General features: G+C 38.0%; 1 protein-coding gene across 1 annotated transcript in view; it reads right to left on the bottom strand.

Moving 5' to 3' along the window:
• Positions 1 to 18,406, bottom strand: part of CACNA1C (calcium voltage-gated channel subunit alpha1 C) — a 448,111-nt gene that overhangs the window by 416,968 nt on the left and 12,737 nt on the right. The window contains exons 2-3 of the mRNA XM_013127834.3: positions 4,112 to 4,435; positions 372 to 475 (exon numbers count right to left, since the gene is read on the bottom strand). Coding sequence (XP_012983288.2) covers positions 372 to 475; positions 4,112 to 4,435 — 428 coding nt within the window. The remainder of the gene's footprint in view (positions 1 to 371; positions 476 to 4,111; positions 4,436 to 18,406) is intronic.

The following is an 18,406-nucleotide window of genomic DNA, read 5'->3' as shown; positions in this document are numbered from 1 at the left end:
AAGGACAGGATCAATTTCACAATGGCACTTTAAGACAAAATCCATCATATAATCCCTGATTAAAAGATTTCTTCCACAAATACCTGCAGTTTAAAACTTACCAAGCACTTTTGCAGCATGCAGAAATTTGTTAACCAAAATCACATCACAGACAGCACCCGCGCAATTTTTGGAACATTCTTTTCTAAAGCCAGCTCAACTGAAATGGATACTAACATAGAAGAGGAGACACAGCACTCCAATCCAACTTTTACTGTATTACATTCTCATCTTTGGTAGGTACATTCATGTTCCCTATCTTCAACAGTCTCTCTGGTGAGTTCTAAAAAAGACTTTCAAAATAGTAAAACTAAACACCATTAAGGACTTACCAGATTGGAATTGGTGGCATTGGAATCATCTTCTGGAAAGGGGATATAGATAGCTAAGGCCACACAATTGGCAAAAATAGTCAGTAAAATAATTATTTCAAATGGTCTGAGGAATGGAGTTAAGGAAATTGTTCCAAAATGTGCACACACAAATAAAAAAGAAAAAAAGATTTATAAAAATTCTGTTTAAAGAAAACATTCCAAGCCCCTTATATTCTGAAAAGAAACATATGCCTTTTTAAGTGCTTTTAGGAGCTCCCAGCCAAGAATCTTCCTAATATGTCAAAAGCAGTGTAGGCCAGTCGCGTGCCAGAGTAAACACAGATTTCTTAAAAGTTTTTTCTTCCTTTATTTATTTAGATTGCATTTTCCCCATTTTCCTTCAAGTGTGGCTGTACTATTTTTAATAGCAGAAGCCTGTTCTAGAAGGACTGTCATCTTTCGTCTTACAATTAGCTTCCCTCAGTCTTTTCCATCTGCATTTACAAACCCTGAAACAAATTTAGCCAAAGTTTTGGGTGGTTTTTTTTTGGTGTTGTATTTCTCTCCCCCCCCTCCCCCCCCTCCCCCCTTTGCCTTTCTCTGATATCTCAAAGTTAAATGCAAGGGCCCAAGAAATACATGCATACATTCAGTTAGAAGACATTTACATGTTGATAAGTTTTGTTAAGGCAAAAGAAAAAAGTTTTGCCCAAAATGTGCTTATACTGCACATTGCCATGTATGCTTGTTTTGCTTAAGAATAATTTTAGGCAGTATTTATTTTTAATTTGGAAATCCTTTAGTATTCATAGGGAAAACAAATGTGCTTACTCAGTATATTAGGTGCAACAGGAAGCTAAGAATTCTTATGACAGAGAAAGTAGCACCAATTCCAGGGCATTTCAGACCAGCATCAACTTTGTTAGAGAAAACACCATAATCATATGGGATGTTCAACAAGCAAATCCTGCACAGCCTTGATGCCCCACTGACCATCCATTGGGATCAAAAGACATTTTCCTACTGACCAGTTTGCTGGCACTGTATTTCATCTACTTTTGTGGACTTCTTAAACTTAAATGTTGTGAAGTGCCTCCAACCTCAGACTAGGGACCAGATTTACAGCCTGTCTACGTTTACTTGCCTGCAAGAATATCCTGGAAGCTAGATCTGGGAAAACTCACCAGTACTCTGGAGGGGAATTAAAAGCAGGACAGGACAGGGAGAATGCCAAGCATAACCTGTGCCACAGAGTGCATTTGAGCATGAATTTATATACCATGGGACTGGCTTTGCAGCACTGCCAAATGTCAACACAGCATGTATGATTCTGGTCAGCAGACTACTGTTCTCAGCAGGTTTTAGCAAGAAAGAACTGGAAACCGGGATGTGCAGCAGCATGAACTGCAAGATATACACAAATCCCAGGCACCTGGCCACTGCGTATGCTCAGATACTTTCTACATTTCACATATGGAATAGTCAAGTATTCCAAACTGCCAGACTACCCTGCTTAAACCTATTAATAATAGGAGATATATGACCATACTGAGGAAGAAAAGCAGATGAGGGTGATACCCATGGGTCTTCTCAAAAAGTTCAGGCTGTATATATAGCGTTTACAGTACAAACACCTGACTTTCCATATGCTCTCCTTTTCTTAATAACTTTTTTCCTAGACTTCTTGGTTTTGACAGGATTGTTATCTTTTTCACTTACCACTGTTTATGCATATTTTCTTCAACTTCTTTTTGTGCTGTAAAAATAAAATGGTGTAAACTCTACAAATACAATGCACACAGAGCAGAAAATTAAATAAACAGCTAAATCTTTGCAAAATAAGGCAATTGATTCATTTCACTTTTTCTTATGTGCAGTTGCACCTTCAGGCTCTTAATGCTTGGATCAGAAACATTGCAGAAGGACCATTTGATATTTAATATCTACTGTGCTTAGACTTGAATGGTTCAGCAAATTAAACTAAGCTTTTCTCAGTAGTTTTTAGCAAGTAGGATAAGTCAGAGTACAGAATATAATTAAACTTCATCACAACTCTTTATATTGTTACTTGTGATTGATGTGTTTCACATTTATAAACACTAGACGTCCAATGAGTGGTTCTGATGGAAAACAAAAATGCTTCCATCAACTCACCTAAAAGCAAACAAAACCATAAAATGCAATCATCAGCATCTTTGGATTGCTTTAAGTGCATTGTTTGGTCCTCTCTTGATCCCAGCAGTGCTGTATCCTGTTTTACAGCACATCATTCCCATCATTCATTGCCGATCTTATTCATTTATCAAATGTCATTCTGCTCTTTTTCCTAAAGACATGTGGTTACTGGGGTGCTGGCAAGTGAACCAATATTCACTTCATCCTGTTAGTCATCACCCATCTTCTTGCACTTAAAATACCAGAGCTACGTCCAAAGGGATAAAAAGTCGCAAACTTAATCAGAGGGATCAAAAATTAGCATCTGAAGAAAGGAATAGGCAGGCAGGTAGTTTAAGGACATCTAGAAACTGACAGGAACATTTTAACACATTCTTAATCTGGAAAATATGCCTGTGTCAGCAAGACATAATAATCATATTCTGTTTTCATCTTTCTAATGTCCCAACAGACCCCGAAAGGAACAATATTATCACATTGTCCTAAATGCCATCATTCATTTTTTTATCATATTAACTACTGCCAAGTTCTGTACTGCCTTCCCTTGATGTGCTTATCTATCCCTAACAACATGTTTTCTCTTTTGTATTTTCTGAAGAAGCCCATTAGCTTCTGATTTACTGACAATTACTGTTCAGGGTAAGGCTCGGTTTCCCTTTGGGGAAGTAAGGCAGGTGTACTGCATTTCAGCTTGTGTTTCACACCAAATTCTTAAATTCCAGCTGGTGCTTGATCAGACTTGGGTGATTTTCTTCTTCCACATAATTAAACCAATGGCCAAACTCCCGCTGACTTTCCAGGGAAGCAGCCCTGACCCTTACATTCTGCAGTTCTGTGTCAGTGATGATTATCTATCACCTCTGACAGGCTGTCTCTTGTTCAGACTACTAGATCTGACCCTATACTGCACTTGTACATGTTGCAGGACTACTTCAACTGTCTTTCTTTTACCCTGCTTCTAGATAACTGGCATCTCTTACCATACATTAGTGAGCCTTATTAGTTTAAGTGGAATTCCAAAATAATCAACAGACTTTAGCCCTGTTTCATGGTCGTATTACATGTTTGGGTTTTTTTTCCTCCTCCTTTTGTCCCATTCTTTTCTCCATACTGTAGAAAGTGTGATGCCATGTGTTTAACAAAAAAAAACATATGATTCAAAACACCACAGCTGTTTAACTGGTGGCACCTCTAAGTGCCTGCAAAAGAGGTATGGAAAGCCTGCAGCTGCTATCAATCTCATCAAGTCACTTCAGTTGTGGCCTCAGACACCTTGCATATTTCCCATCAATTTCAGCCTTGGCCATGTGTTTTTAAAAAGCAAATTTCAACCCCTAACCTTTACCATTTACACTTCCAGCTGTTTCTTACACCAGGGTACAGTTAAGGCTTCAGTCCTAAACTCTAAACTCTTTTTTTTCCCCAGCATAAATGATCTTAGTTAAGACATCAAAAACTATTCATGTACTTTATGTTCCCAGTGGTGCCTTTCAACTTAATGTATTGATTTCTTCACACTTATGAATAGCGCCTGATGTGCACAAATAAATTGCTGTTTTCCAAATGAGAACATCAAAAAGGATATTTCCATTCGACGATGTTGATGCATGCCCTCCGGATGGGATTTTTCAGTGTTAAACACAGCAGTGCCCGGGGAGGACGTGTAGCTGTGGTGGTACCCTGTTTTTTCTGTTTCCCGTACTGTTGCCGTTTCCTCTGCGTGGAGCTAGCTGTGGATATTGTTGCATTGCCAGCACTACCCATCAGTTTGGCTTGCCTGGCAGCATCAATTGCAGCTTGCCAGGAAAGAGCTGCCCCTGGAGTAGGGATATGCTCTGGGGCAAGCCCTGCAGCTGCATTGGCATTCATGTTGGCATGAGCTGGACGGGGACTCCCATAGTTGGAACCTATGAAAGGAAAAGATAAAAAATAGAAATTCATACAGACACTTTTTAACAGCATAAAAAATAAACAGTTTTTAAAAACACAAGTATCAGTATCTTAAGTATCAGTAAAATGAAGAACTAGGGTTCAGGATAATCATTTGTCTTGCAGGTCTCCCAACAAGACCCAACAGACATTAGAAGCATTTAGCTATTAGAAGCACCTCCAATCAACACAATCTGCAGGGATTCACTAAAAAGAAACAGTCCTCTTTCCTTTTTTATTCACCAATTTTGCAAGTTGGATTGCTTGAAAGCTCAAAAGGGGATGTTAGTTCTCATCACTTTATTACACAGACATGCAGCACTATGCTATTATTTGGCAAACAACCCAAATGAAGTTCTCAAGTCCTGTCATGAAAATACTTAGGTTTTCAATAATGCCTGAAGGTAAAGTGAAATTTTAACAATGACCGCAATTCTCTCTGCAAACAGTATGTATTGTTTGCAGGCTGTTGTAGTAAGCCTAAGAACAGCCTGACTAGAAGGTACACTGAAGCAGAAACTGGAACACAAAGGAAGGGCTTGTGGCTTTTGTGCTCTATAGGATGCCATGCAAGCAGTTTAGGCCAACTAATATACCTAGAAACTGTGACTAACTCCTTATAAGCTGATTTTAAGATAGCCGAACTATTGAAATCAATGGAGTCACATCTAAAAGGCATGTATTAACAAGATTGCTAAGACCTAGAAGTCTCAAGCTTTGTGCATCTTTTACCCAAAACTAAGGGAGTATACGCTTTTGTCTACACACAGTAATAGGATATATATGTCAGGTGACATGTGGCTGATATTTAGGTCTTAGCAGTACAGAAAATGAAAGTCACCCTTTCAAGCTAGTGCAATTGTTCCATTGTTTCAGTAAAGACAGTGAAGTCACCTGTGCCTCTTCAATGAGGCTTTTTTAGCAGTACAAGTTAAAACTTCCATCACTTCAAGATGAGTGAATTTTTAAACTTCAGATTCCCTTCCTCTTTGGAATATGCTTCAATTGAGACACATGAGAACCTGTGAAAGGCTAACTTAATTTTGCCACAAACACTTCATTGTATGAAGAAAATGTAAGCCATGTTAGATAAGTGCAACATAAAATCTACACAAAGTCACAACAGCAAACTTTAATTAGAAAGAACTTCCTTTTTAGGTATGCCATGTAAGAGTTCAGAGGCTACTGAACTTTTTTTGTGGACTTGCCCATGGCCCATACATTGAGATACAGGTTAAAGGAAGCCAGACTACTTCCAGACCTTATTCCTTCACAGAATTCAGTTTCAAAACACTGCACAGTCAAAAGATTGTGTTTTCTGATCAGCAGAGACTATGCTTCAGAAAAAAATGTACATGCAAACAGCAGATAGTATAAACTCAGTACTTTGCTTGATCACCTTACATTTCAAAGCAAGCTCGAAGTCTACTATTTATGGTGTTCCACTTCAGATTAGCATAGAAATCTGATTCTACTAAATAGATCAGATGGAATCCTATGGACTACTAGGCAAAGCAAACAGAAGACCACATGACACTGTTTTCCTTAAAATAGATGAAAGACATTCAAAACTGGGGAACTGGCAAGCTGCTCTTGAGCAGAAATAATTACCCAAGATGAATATTTCATAGCTGCATGTGCAGTGCCAAGATATCACAGCAATGACCAATGACTGTACTAAAATGAATTAAAGCAGGTAGAATAAATACAATTCCATTGACACACAGAATGCAACAGGATATGCCTCTACCTAGAAAGCATACAAGATTTTTAAATTCATCTCAATCACAAGAAAGGACATGATAGTCAGATGTTATTTTATGTCAGGCATTGCCATAAGATTACTAGGCTGACAGTTTCGTTGCAGAGCAGGAAAACCTAGAGCTTGTCTCTGCTCACTGAAAACCCTCCTAGTTGCAAACCAGCCAAAAGAAGCTGGTGAGTAATATGACTCTGATATGTGAAAGGGAAAGCTGAAAGAAACAAGAAATTGGGAAATAGTTAATTCACACCCCTAAGAATTTGAAACTGAAGAAAAAGAGCTTTTAGAATTGCTCAGCCTAAGCAGATTTCCTCGATGAAGCAGGCAATCAACTGGCGGACAAACTTAGTTTTCTAAGGCTAAGCAAATTGTACACAGCTCTACTCATGGGATATGTATTTATTTTCAGACCAGTTTCAGATGCAGTTTTTCCTCTTTAGCATCTACTTGACCTCCCTAGCCTGAGGCATGCTGGAAAGACAAATAAATGGAAAATTACTCTAATTATTCTCCAACTCCAGCCCTTCTTTAATACTGACCCATTAGAGTGGATAAGAAAGATGTGTGTGTTTTTCAGTAAAAGCAAACTTGCTGATCCATCACCACTTGTGTTCTTATCATGCTGACTAGACCATGTGGTCCTGGAAATAAACAGCTGCTGCATCTTAATGAAGACTTTTATGCAATTTGGGAATGTGTCAAGCTTCTTCATTATTATTGCTTATTAGCTAGGTTTCATATGAGGATTCAAGTCTGTGCATTGTGACTTGATGTGCCAGCAAACTTAAGGATACAACTTACAGTGGTTTTGTTGCTTTTGCTTCTATTATGGGACTGGTGCTCATGGTAAAGTGCTTTGTCCCAAATTCATTTCAAAAGATGAGTCAGTAGTGACAGATCTATATTAACAAATATTACAAATATTGATTACTGATAAGGATCTGTCTGTTTTATGAAGCTCAGAGGCTGCGGACTCTATCTGTACTAAACAACTAATGGCAGTGACAAATGACTTGATCTACTGGCAGTTTTATAGCTTAAATTACAGAGTGAAGCTCACAGCTTCACAGAAAGTACATTCAAAAACTGAGTGAAATATTTTCAAAGACACCATAGCCAATGTTTCAGGGCAAATGAAATTCTGCCCTGTGATCTAAATGCTTAGTGTTAATTCCTAGGAAGCAAGCAGAATACAGTTCACACTGAATTTACAAGGCACTGTGCTAAATATCACCTGTGGCATTTGTTTCTCCCACACCACAAAACTTTGCTGTAACCAGAGAGCTGCAGTTACTGGATTTGCTGTCTTCATTCTGCAGTGTAGCAGTTAAAATACTTCACTCCATTTCCCTAATAGAAATAAAGTTTCAGGATACCTAAATCACTTTAATCATATTTGTTTATACTGTTATTAAGCTGGAAGTTGTCCAGAACTGGGAAATGGAGATTCATCCCCCACCCAAATGCAATAATTCACTAAGCGCTGTGATCCACAGCATTATCACCCTACTAATCCTTATCACCCTTTAGCAGAATTTTTACTGTTGACTCTGTCCAGCTGGTGCACAAAACTCTTTTCTCTCCAGGACTTCAGTGCTACGGTTCATGAGTTTAAGCATCTGAATAGAAATTAAACAGAAAAGCCCATGTATATGAACAAATTTCATAGACTCATAGAATGATTTGGGTTGGGACCTTAAAGATTAAAGAGCATTCGACAGATGATTGTAAAAAGGCTTAAGTATTACATGACCTTTTTGCATCAATTTTTACTAAAGAAAAATCCCTCAAGAGCAGGTGAATAGCACAATTAATCCCCAACTGTGAATGGGAAACAAGCTAGGAAGTACTTAGAAAATGTCCATGGTTTCAGCTACTTAGGTACCATTCCACAGAATACCCTAGAATATTTATAGAGCTTCCAGAAGTAATCTCAAAGCTGTTAGCTGCTGCTTGACTTCATGGAAGACAGGAGAGACCTCAGAGGACTGAGGAAGTGTGAATGGATTTCCCACATAAAAAGGTGGGAAAGGGAGAAATTTAAATCCAGTTGAACTTCCATCTCCAGAAAAAGATCTAAAGTAAGTAAAATAAACAAATGTCTGCCAGTACTTGGAGGACAGCAGACATTGACCTGTCCTGAATACACTGTGGCAAAGAAAACTAATTCCTTCCAGAGCAGGGTAACAGAATTCACATGCAAGATGGAAGCTGTAGGTGCCATGTCTCCCGACTTTATTATGACTTGTATGACAGTTTCACAAGGATGATAGGGACATATGAGCAAGAAAAATATTGCTGTAACATGAGTATAGAACCAGCGGATGCCTGAGAGCAGTTATTATTGGTACACACTCTAAATTGGAAGATGTGACACACGGAGCTATCCAAGTGCCTGCTCCAGATCCAATTCTGTTCTGTGCTTTCATTAATGACCTGGACGATGAAATGGTGAATGGTGTTATTAAACAAGCAGGTAGCTGTGAATTTGGGAGGTAAAGCAAATACACTGAAGGACAGGATTTGAATTCAAAATGAACTTCATAAACTGGATAAAAAGTCTTAAAAATAGAATGGAGTTCAGCAGGGACAAATGCAAAGTGTTTAAGCAAAATGAATCATCCGCCTAAATTATTTCCAGAAAAGCCTTGGGGGTTATACTGGATCCCCAACAGAACAGAAATTGATACTGTCATACTGCTTTCTTCCCACAAAATGCAATCATTGCAATGTAGTATATAAATAGGGGTAAAATCTGTGCAACACTGCAAGTAATCCTTCTCTTCAGCTCAGCATTGGCTGGGCTTCTGCTGAAATACAGAGGGCAGTTTCAGGTTCCACACGTCAAGAAAAATATGGCTTAGTTGAGCCTCAGAGGAGAGCAAGGAGACCAACCAAAGGCCTAGAAAACATGAACTATGAGGCAAAGTGACAGAAATGGGAATGCCAGAACTTAGATTGTTGCTCGCAAAGATAAAGGCTCTTTACACCCACAAGTGTGTGTATGTGTATATATATATTTGTATATATATGCACATATATATTTATGGTTTTAATATATATTTCTAAATGTGTGTTTTATTTCAAAGAACAGAAAAGGAGTCACCATACAGTGAATAAACAGAAGTGATGTTTTTGCAGTAAGAAAACTTCATTATGTGTTTTTGAAAACACTTTCTAATCATAGAGACAGTGAAGCACATCTACTGACTTCCTGGATTGTTGGCAGTACCTCCCGCACTCCAAGTCTTTTAGACCAGGTGTCCTGGAGAAAAGTCTTTTCCAGAAATCTTTATTAACTTTTTAGTTGACATCCCTGGAAATTTTCCCTAGTGAATGCAGTGCTGCACGCACATAGCATTCACTTTCTTTAGAGCATGTTTTCTTTAGAGGATGGTTTTCCTTATTTCCCTGGTCTTTGTGGTTTTTGTTTGGTTGGTTTTGCCCTTTTTAAGTTGACAAAATATTAATTCTAACAGCTACCTGCTAAAGTGACACTACTTTTTTTTTCAAAAAGAAGATTTTTCTGTAGGTAATTTGTAAGTAGAGATAGGAGCTGTAATGAAAGCTGGATTGCAACCTGCACTATGGCTTTTTCTATCACAAAATTTATAATATACACATACACTTTTAAACATCATGTCAGACTAAAACACAGTGTGTAGCTGTTAGCCCCAGATAAGAGTTAAAGAATTTTTCCTGTAAATTGTTTTGGAGCTTCAGAACACACACATAAAAGATACAGGATTTAAGACAATTTGTTTGCAACAGTTAAGACTAAACATTTTTTAAAATCTAAACAAATAAAAAACCCCAAAACTTATTCAAGAACCACGCTTCATTTTGCTACTAGATCTTTGTTTTCCTTTATCTCCCCCTCCAACAGAGGGCCTTTTTGCTGCATTCCATTAACTCAAGAAGACACAATAAGCTACTAGCAATGTGAAAAAAGCAACTCAGTTTCAGTGAAAAGAGCAAGTGCACAATCTCCTCTCACTTCAAGTACTGAATTCCTCCAAGTTAAATATTTACACTTGAAAATTACCCATGGACGTTGCACGGGAAGTTGTCATAACTTTCCCAACACTATTTGGATTTTGAATTTTCTAAGAAACGGACAGACTTTTATTCTATATTAGTAGAGCATCCATCACAACAGATTCCTGGCTCATGAATAAGGCACAACAAGAATACAAGCAGTAATAATTCCCTACCAACACTGGAATAAATCATGAGATGACTCTTCCTTTGAAATTATCACATGTATGGTTCTCTCCATGTAAAAATACTTTCTTTCAAAGCATGATGCAAACCCATTGCTTCCTGATAAGCTCTTTCCTCCCTATGTGCTTACACATGCAAAATATTTAGGCACTGAGATACAAATGTCTAACATTTCCCTTATTTTTCTGCTTGAAAATGCCCTGTTTTTCAATAAACACAGTTCAGGGGCTTGGGTGGGTTTTTGTTTTGGTTGAGTTTTTTTGTTTGGGTGGGTTTTTTGGGGTTGGCATTTTTTGTTGTTGTTGTTTGGATTTTTTTGGGCAGGGTAGGTGGCATTGGAGTTTTTTTTTAATAAAAGGCACAATCCTATACTTGTAGTAAAAGCAAATAATATTTTTATTTACTGGCAATTTGGAGGTTTTACAGTTCAGTCTACTATAACACAAATGATAGAATCCCTCCCCTTCTAATTAGTAGGTGATAACAAGCTATCATGAAGGTTTCATCTCGAGAAGTAAAAGGACAACTTTAGTTCTATTTTAACATTCTGAAACAAAACAAAGTAAAGCAACAGTCTGTTACACCTACTTCGCCACAAATGCATCATGTCAAATCTTGCTCAGAAGAGCCACAAGCTCGAAAATCCTTAGAGTCACAAAAATCCATCTAGTTTCTGATTTTCTCTCCTGTAACTATAGATTGAAGAGAACTAGTCTGGGAGGTAAGGTCTCTTTTTTAGAGAGGAGAAAGAAGAGAAAAAAGCATGGAACCTCATAAATGTTAAGCCCCAAGGCAAGTGTCTAATATTAAAGGATTGATAATTGACACAGATACTAAGAGAGCCAGAGAAGTCTATAATGCAACTCAGCTGGACTACAAATTCTATTAAGAGACAAATCTGTTAAGACTGGGGGAGGAGGGGTGCTAAGAGTCCAATTTCCTTTGAAGCACTTGCATTTTCTTGTGGCTTTCAAGCTAACAGAAAACACAAAGAAACCCACAAAGACTCCTTGATTTCTTGAGGCATGTTTCTGGTGGCACCTAAGTTAAGCTCTTGGAAATCAAGCCAAGCAACACTTTCCTTCAATGATAGCTCACTGAAACATTGTTAAAACTCCAAAATAGCAATACAGGACTGATGACATAAAAATCCTTTTTACTAATACCAGTATTTGCATTCATCTCAAATAATCCTGAAAGAACTCAGTTAACCACATATTTGAAGGAGCAGCTAGGAAGAGCTTTTGCATAAAACGGTGGTTCTGCTGTGATAATGCAATATGCCACAGAACACAAAACACAAAGCCCTTTCTAATACCAAATAGCATGTAAATTAAAAACCAAGGTTCCTCACTTGTGGCAACAATAGATGAACTTATCATGGTATAGGGCATTAATACATCTTTTAAAAGTATTTTAGGGTACCTATCAGTACAAAACCTTTGTAGCAATATGTATACACGTCACAGTGAGTTTCTTGGAAGAACAATGTGCTTCTTGGACAAACTCCAGGCGCAGATCCTCAAATGGAGGCACCAAGAGAAAGCTTTCTTGTTCAAACATGTTATTTTTGCACCGTTTATCTAATTTAATGTTACATCATTAAAGATGCCAGGATCAAGTACATATTCAGTAAAATTTCCTTAACTTCAGCAAAATCCCTCTGGAGATTAACCATAACTCAATAGATTGGATCCTTCTGAAAAACTTGTCAACTTAACTACTCATCATTTTCTTATTTGTGAGTAATCTAAATATAACTTATTTACAGAAATAAAACTCTTACAGGTTTAAAATGTATCAGATGCTGTAATAGATGGTCTCCAGATTCTTTACCTGAGAATGCGGAACGGGACAAAAACAAATATACAAAGTTGTTAATGTGATTTGCCTCACCCTACCCAAATCATTTTTAAAATGGGATCTTGTTGAAGCTCCCCCTGTGGTCTGCGCAGAGGACCATTTCTTCCATTCTTAAGACAGATGTTTGAAATACAAGTGAAACCAGCTGTTAGAAGTGCCAATCTCTCTTCAGATTGTACAGAAGTAATCTAAAACATAAGTTTAATTGCACATGAAATTTAAGTGGATTAAATGAGATGAAATGACTTCCACTTATGTGTGGGGAGTATATACATGCACATGTGTTTCTGCACAAGGTACAGAACAACTCTGTAGCTGCTTTTGGCCCAAAACATGACAAAATTTGGAAAATATGTGCAACTGTATGATATCTAAATAATTCAAAGCCTGCAATTTCAATGATACATCATCCTAGAAAAATCAATCACAATTCTTCTACAACTCATAGTATTCTCAGGCCACAAATAGCACTGTGTTCCCAGGTACATCAGCTGATGACTAGAAAGCACAAAGGAATCTCTATATAGGTCTGTATCTGAGTTACAGTCAATATGAATTTCAGTAAAAATAGACACATACACACACAAACCAAAACAAAACAAACCCTTCAGCATCCAGCTCTAAATGGAGATCAGCCCTGACAAACAATACACAGTGCAAATTCTTAGAGGATGAGGTTTTTTTGCTTCTTCTTGCTGCTTGTGGAGTCAGTGTTCAGCTGCACAAATCCAGACAGCAGGCAGAGCTTGTTGGAATGTTCTTTGGAAGTGTATAAAAGGAGTGGATATCTAAGCTTCTATACAAGCCATAAGTACTCCCTGCTAGCCCTCCCTCTCACTGGTGATACCCACATCAAGAAGTCGTTAATCCACATTATCATACAATGTCTTAAGTTAAAAGGGACCTCTGAAGGTCATCTGGTCCACATCCCTCCTCCTTTTTAGCCCACTCATCCAAAGTGGTCAAATTTCAACAACCCCTTTGGCTTTCCAGCACCATGGCTTGCACCACTGTTGCTGTCTCTTGAGTCTGTGGGTAGCGTTGCAAGAACTGACCACAGCAGGCACCCAAATCCAGGGTTAACCCAGATATTGGGTATATAGCTTAAGAGAATAGTATATACCCAATTTTAAAAAGGTACTTATTACATAATACTTTGTGAAAGCCAGACATCTATAAACCATATCATTAGCACTCACACAAAACAATCACCTAAAAACTATTTATTGTTTTTCACAAAGGCAAGACTTAGAATTTATTTTAAACTGCAGTTACCCAATATTAGATTAGGCATGCAATATCCTAATAAATTAAAGATGCATTCCCTTCTTGAAATGCAGGCAGTTTCAAAGGAAAAGATATTAAAAGATACTTCAAGTGTCAAAATTGACTTTGATTTCACCTATTAATCTCAGTGTTCTAAAAACCACATTTTTCCCATTTTTAAAATGCAATTACTTCCTCAACCCCCCCCCCCCCCCCCCCCCGCTGCCTGAAGTAAAACCAACAGAAGATCAGAAAAAGCAACTGCAGAGGAAAGTTTTAAAACAGACTATAAAAATGTTTTGCCAAATCCTAAGGATTAAGACAACGACAGGTAAGGTCAAGGGTTTCTCCTAGTTTCACTCATCTAATTAATGGTATCTTATCTCTGAATAATTTTGGGGCAAAATTAAAGTATTCAAATGGGAGGACTCTTTGTAACTTGGCACCAGCAAGGTGCTAGAAAGAGATCATGCAAAAAAAAAGGCAAATTTGAAACTGAGAGAAGACAAAAAAAAATGCTGCCTCAGTCCTATCCTTCTGTTTCCTTTCATCTACAGAATCTCAAGAGGATGCTCAATATACAACGTGCTCTGCAAGACAAGAAGGAGGAAGCCCTTGCAAACCTCCATTAAAGCAAACCCACAGAAAATTACTAACCACATGAATACAAACCATGCTATACAACAAAGGAAAACAGTGCTTGTTTCAACTTCAGGGTGATATTAAAAGGCAATTTAAAAAAAAATAATAAAACCACTTTTCCTCGTACCAGACATTTGTGATCTCGAGGCACTGCAGCAGTAACAGATTTAGAGTCATGTTTTTAAAGTCACTTTGCATAGAAGAAAATCATTTTACTGAGTTGCTTGGTATCTAAAGTACTATATTCTATCTCTAGCATGCAGACTTTTCTCTGACATTCTTTTTTATTTACTGGTATCCTCCTGGGGAATGTTCCAAGTCTGAATATTAAGCATGTGTAATATCCAGATGCAAAAACAAGCACTCTTGACTTGCTCTGCCAGTGAAGAGCATTTCCAAACTAAATAAGGCACTAAATCAGAAGAATGAAACTGTAGCAAAAAAGGAGGGGACAACAAAAGGTGGGAAAAATTAGCAAGAGACAATCTTTGTAAGCACCTGTAGGAGAATAAACAGCATCTGGCTTATATCTTAGGTTGAACATTGTAACACATAACCCTGAAATAGTCCTTATGTCACTGGTTGTCTATCCAAACGTTGTTAACCAGCTTCTCTGTGACCTTTTCTGCAGTGGATGCAGGCAAGTGTTTGAGATAGTCTTTATAGATTCTTTCTAAAAATAAAGAATCCTGCTTATATAAAGGCAGATTAATTGATCATTACTGATTTGACACACACCAGAGCAAAGGTGGCAAGAGCAGATGCGCACTAGGTTTGTAGAGCACTTGCTTAGATCTCAGTGGGCAGTATTTTAGCACTGCCACTGCATCAGTGCTCTAGCCACTGCTCCAGACCCACCTTTCTGACAGTTATCAGATCACATCAGACACAGTGAAAGCTGAGGCTTGTGTGTTCCATTTTTGGGGCTCTCTGGACTTCATAGAATACACATCACAAAAAAGCTGAGATTTTCTACAAACCATCTACTCTGATAGCATTTGAACACTGGTCTAGAGGTTCTGCATTTCTTCTGCTTGCTAGGAGTAAAAAAAAAACAAACCCAAACCCACCACCACCAAACCACAACCAACCAACCAACACTTTAAAACCCCAAAACATCCAGCCTATTTACAAGGAGTAAGCATCTCTCACTGCCTGCAGAGCTTGCCATGAAATTGTGCCCTCCCTGTCTGGAGGCAGGGCATACAAGCAAGTTAACTCCTCTTTCATGACTGAGCTGCTTAGTCCTGAGAGCCAGCTGTCTGGCTTTAACTAATGGTCAGAGTGAACTAACACACAGACAGCATAGACCTCAATGAGTTTCAATCTATGTGCGAGCTTCAAAGTTCAGGTAATGTGGCTGTACAGAGCATTGCTACAGAACACATCACAGGCCCCAGTTCTAGACTCCACATCTCAAAAAGAATAAAACAGTTTAAAGAACTAAGAAAAAGGAGTACAAGAAAACATAGAATGGGATAATATATTACATTGAGACACTAAATATACCTGAATCATTTAGTCTTATATAGAGACAGCAAAAAAAAAATTTATCAGAATTTATAAACATGAGCATGCAAAAGATTTTTGACATCACATGACCCTTTCAGCTAACTGGAATAACCCTTATGAAATGATATATTTGGTAGCTGTAACTAAGCAAACTCAGATGTCTAAGAAGTTACACACTGCTAACAATGAGGAGGCCAAATCAGTGGAAAACTTAAATGTGAAATGTCAGGGGTCACCTCCACTTTGCCTCCCCAGCTCAGGCCTGGGTATTTTTCTAATGTCCCTTATGATACTCAAACAGCAGGATGCAGAAACTGCTGGGAGAGATCCTTCAGCTTGGCTTCTGTTATCCACAGACAGCCCAAGGACAGTAGGAAACATGAAGCAATTATGATGATATTTAAAAAAACATCAGTCAGAAATTCCTCTATAAAATGGTATCTTTTACAACATATTGAGGTCTGCAATGTAATAAATACAAGATTTTCACATAGAGTAGGAATGCCTATTGTTGTCTTTTTTCAAGTTATTTGCAGCACAATGGTTCAATCAGAAAAGTAGTGCTACAAAACCAGTTACGTTATTTTAAGTAAATTACTCCCACTTAAATCTATACATTTCCTGAAACATTCTCATGTCTCAAGCTTTGACTCATTGTATCATTAGCAGGCACAGGCAGTAAAAGAGCATTCAACAGCAAATGGTGAAATGATGACAGAAAGCATCATAGACAACCCCATGCAAAATTACAGAAGAGCTTTCCATAGAGGCATCATAACATATGTTTGTGGTTTGCATAGGAAGTTTAAACTGGAAGCCACTGATGGAAAATACTATATCTTAAAAAACTGTTATATTTCATGGGAAAAAAAATCCCGTTGTTTCCTATTTTTGAGCTTCAGTTTTCAAATTTGAGTTCAAAAAGTTTAATTATTTTATCAGCACCTCATAAGAAGGGGAAGTATCACTTTGAACTCATCTACCCCATCACACATGACAATTTCTGTGAGCAGAATTTCTTGTTGATGCTCTTTGGGAAGCTATAATAGTTGTTCCACATACTGTAGCTGCTGCAGCACAGCCCTGCTTCCAGGCCATGGCAGGGTTTGGTCACTACATAGCTTATGCAAAGGGCAGCATGATAGAGTCAAGGCTATAAATTCTGGGAAGAGAGGCTCTGAGGAGATAACAGGATGATACATAAAGACTTCATGTCCCTGCTTGTGGAATGACAGGAAGAAATTTTGAAAAGATGCATGTTCGTTGGGATTGTAAAGGTATAAAGAAAGTGTGTGACACCCTTCATATACAATGATAAAAACTTGCCCTGCTGAGATGGGTTAACCTTTTCTCTTGATGCTACCAGAATTAAATACCTTTCTATTCCTCCTCTGTCTGCATCCTGGAGGGACAAATGCTCTCCCTCTGGCTGAAATCATGGACCCAGCACACTTTGCCTGGTAATCCAGGCTCTAGCAGGCCACAGCATATTTGCCAATAATACACAGTTGAACAAAGTTACCAAATTCACAAAACCAAATGAATTCTGCACCTCAATTTATCTTCTCTTTGGGACCCTGTTACTGTATAAGTTTGCAATAGTTCAAAAATGACACTTTCAAAATCAGGCATGCTGTATTTGTTCACCAAAAAGCACAAAACACACAAACAGAAGAGTTACTGCAGAGAACTCTCCCTACATTGCTATTACTTAACTATTAATCTTTCCTTGTACATTTTGTACATTCCAGCTAGCACAGCTAACCATGCACACTAGTTAGGAGAAGCAGATTGAACTGATTAGAGCATGGTTTCACTGATGCTGTGTCTTCTGGCATGCTTGCCATCCTTCCGACACTGCCTGGAAAAGCCCCAACTCTCCTTCCGGAAGCCACCTATTTTGTGTTCACAATATTCTCCACTCTAAACATAATTTGGAGAAAACTTAATTGTTCTCACCCCAGATAAAAACTGGGATATTCTTCAAGAATCAGCTTCCGTGAATTTCCAACAGGGATTTTTCCTGAAGTATTATTTTTATTGCCATGCTTTTCTTTAACAATTTATTTTCTTAATGGCATACATTCAGACAGGAAGCATACATTTATTGTATTTTCATTCACGCAGGTCACCTGGAAGATAGGTGACTTACTAAAACCTGCTATAGGTACACATAACTCCTTTCTCCACATTATACTTCTGTTGTTGACAAGAATTAGAAATCAACACACATGCAGAAAGTAGAGCTCACTTCCCTAGCTCCAGCAATGTAAAATCCAACATGTAGTCTTAGTTATCAGTTCTTTATCTATATAGTTAAGGCACAGTGAAGTTCCTCCAAAAAAGCAGCCCACCTCACCTCTTTTAGTTATCTGTAATGTTCTGCAGCCATGGCTGCCTTCCTCTCCACTGACTACACATGAACTGTAGATGATTAGCTCCAACTAGACAATTTAAACAACCACAGTGAGGTAAAATGACATCCATGACAAATGTTTATTTTTGCTATATGGAAAATGACAATCTGAAAACAGACTATTTTATTTCATTTCATACTATTCTATTTCTTTCCAAATCTTCTTTAACACAGATCCTTCCAACCGCAGTCACTTATTCATTCTGGTCCACTAAGCATATTATACTTCTACCTATACACACACACACAACTGTGTAGGCACAG

This window comes from Melopsittacus undulatus, chromosome 5 (assembly GCF_012275295.1).
Source record: "Melopsittacus undulatus isolate bMelUnd1 chromosome 5, bMelUnd1.mat.Z, whole genome shotgun sequence".
NCBI lineage: Eukaryota > Metazoa > Chordata > Aves > Psittaciformes > Psittaculidae > Melopsittacus > Melopsittacus undulatus.
Note: the sequence above shows the minus strand (reverse complement) of the source record. Positions and strands in the feature narration are given on the sequence as shown.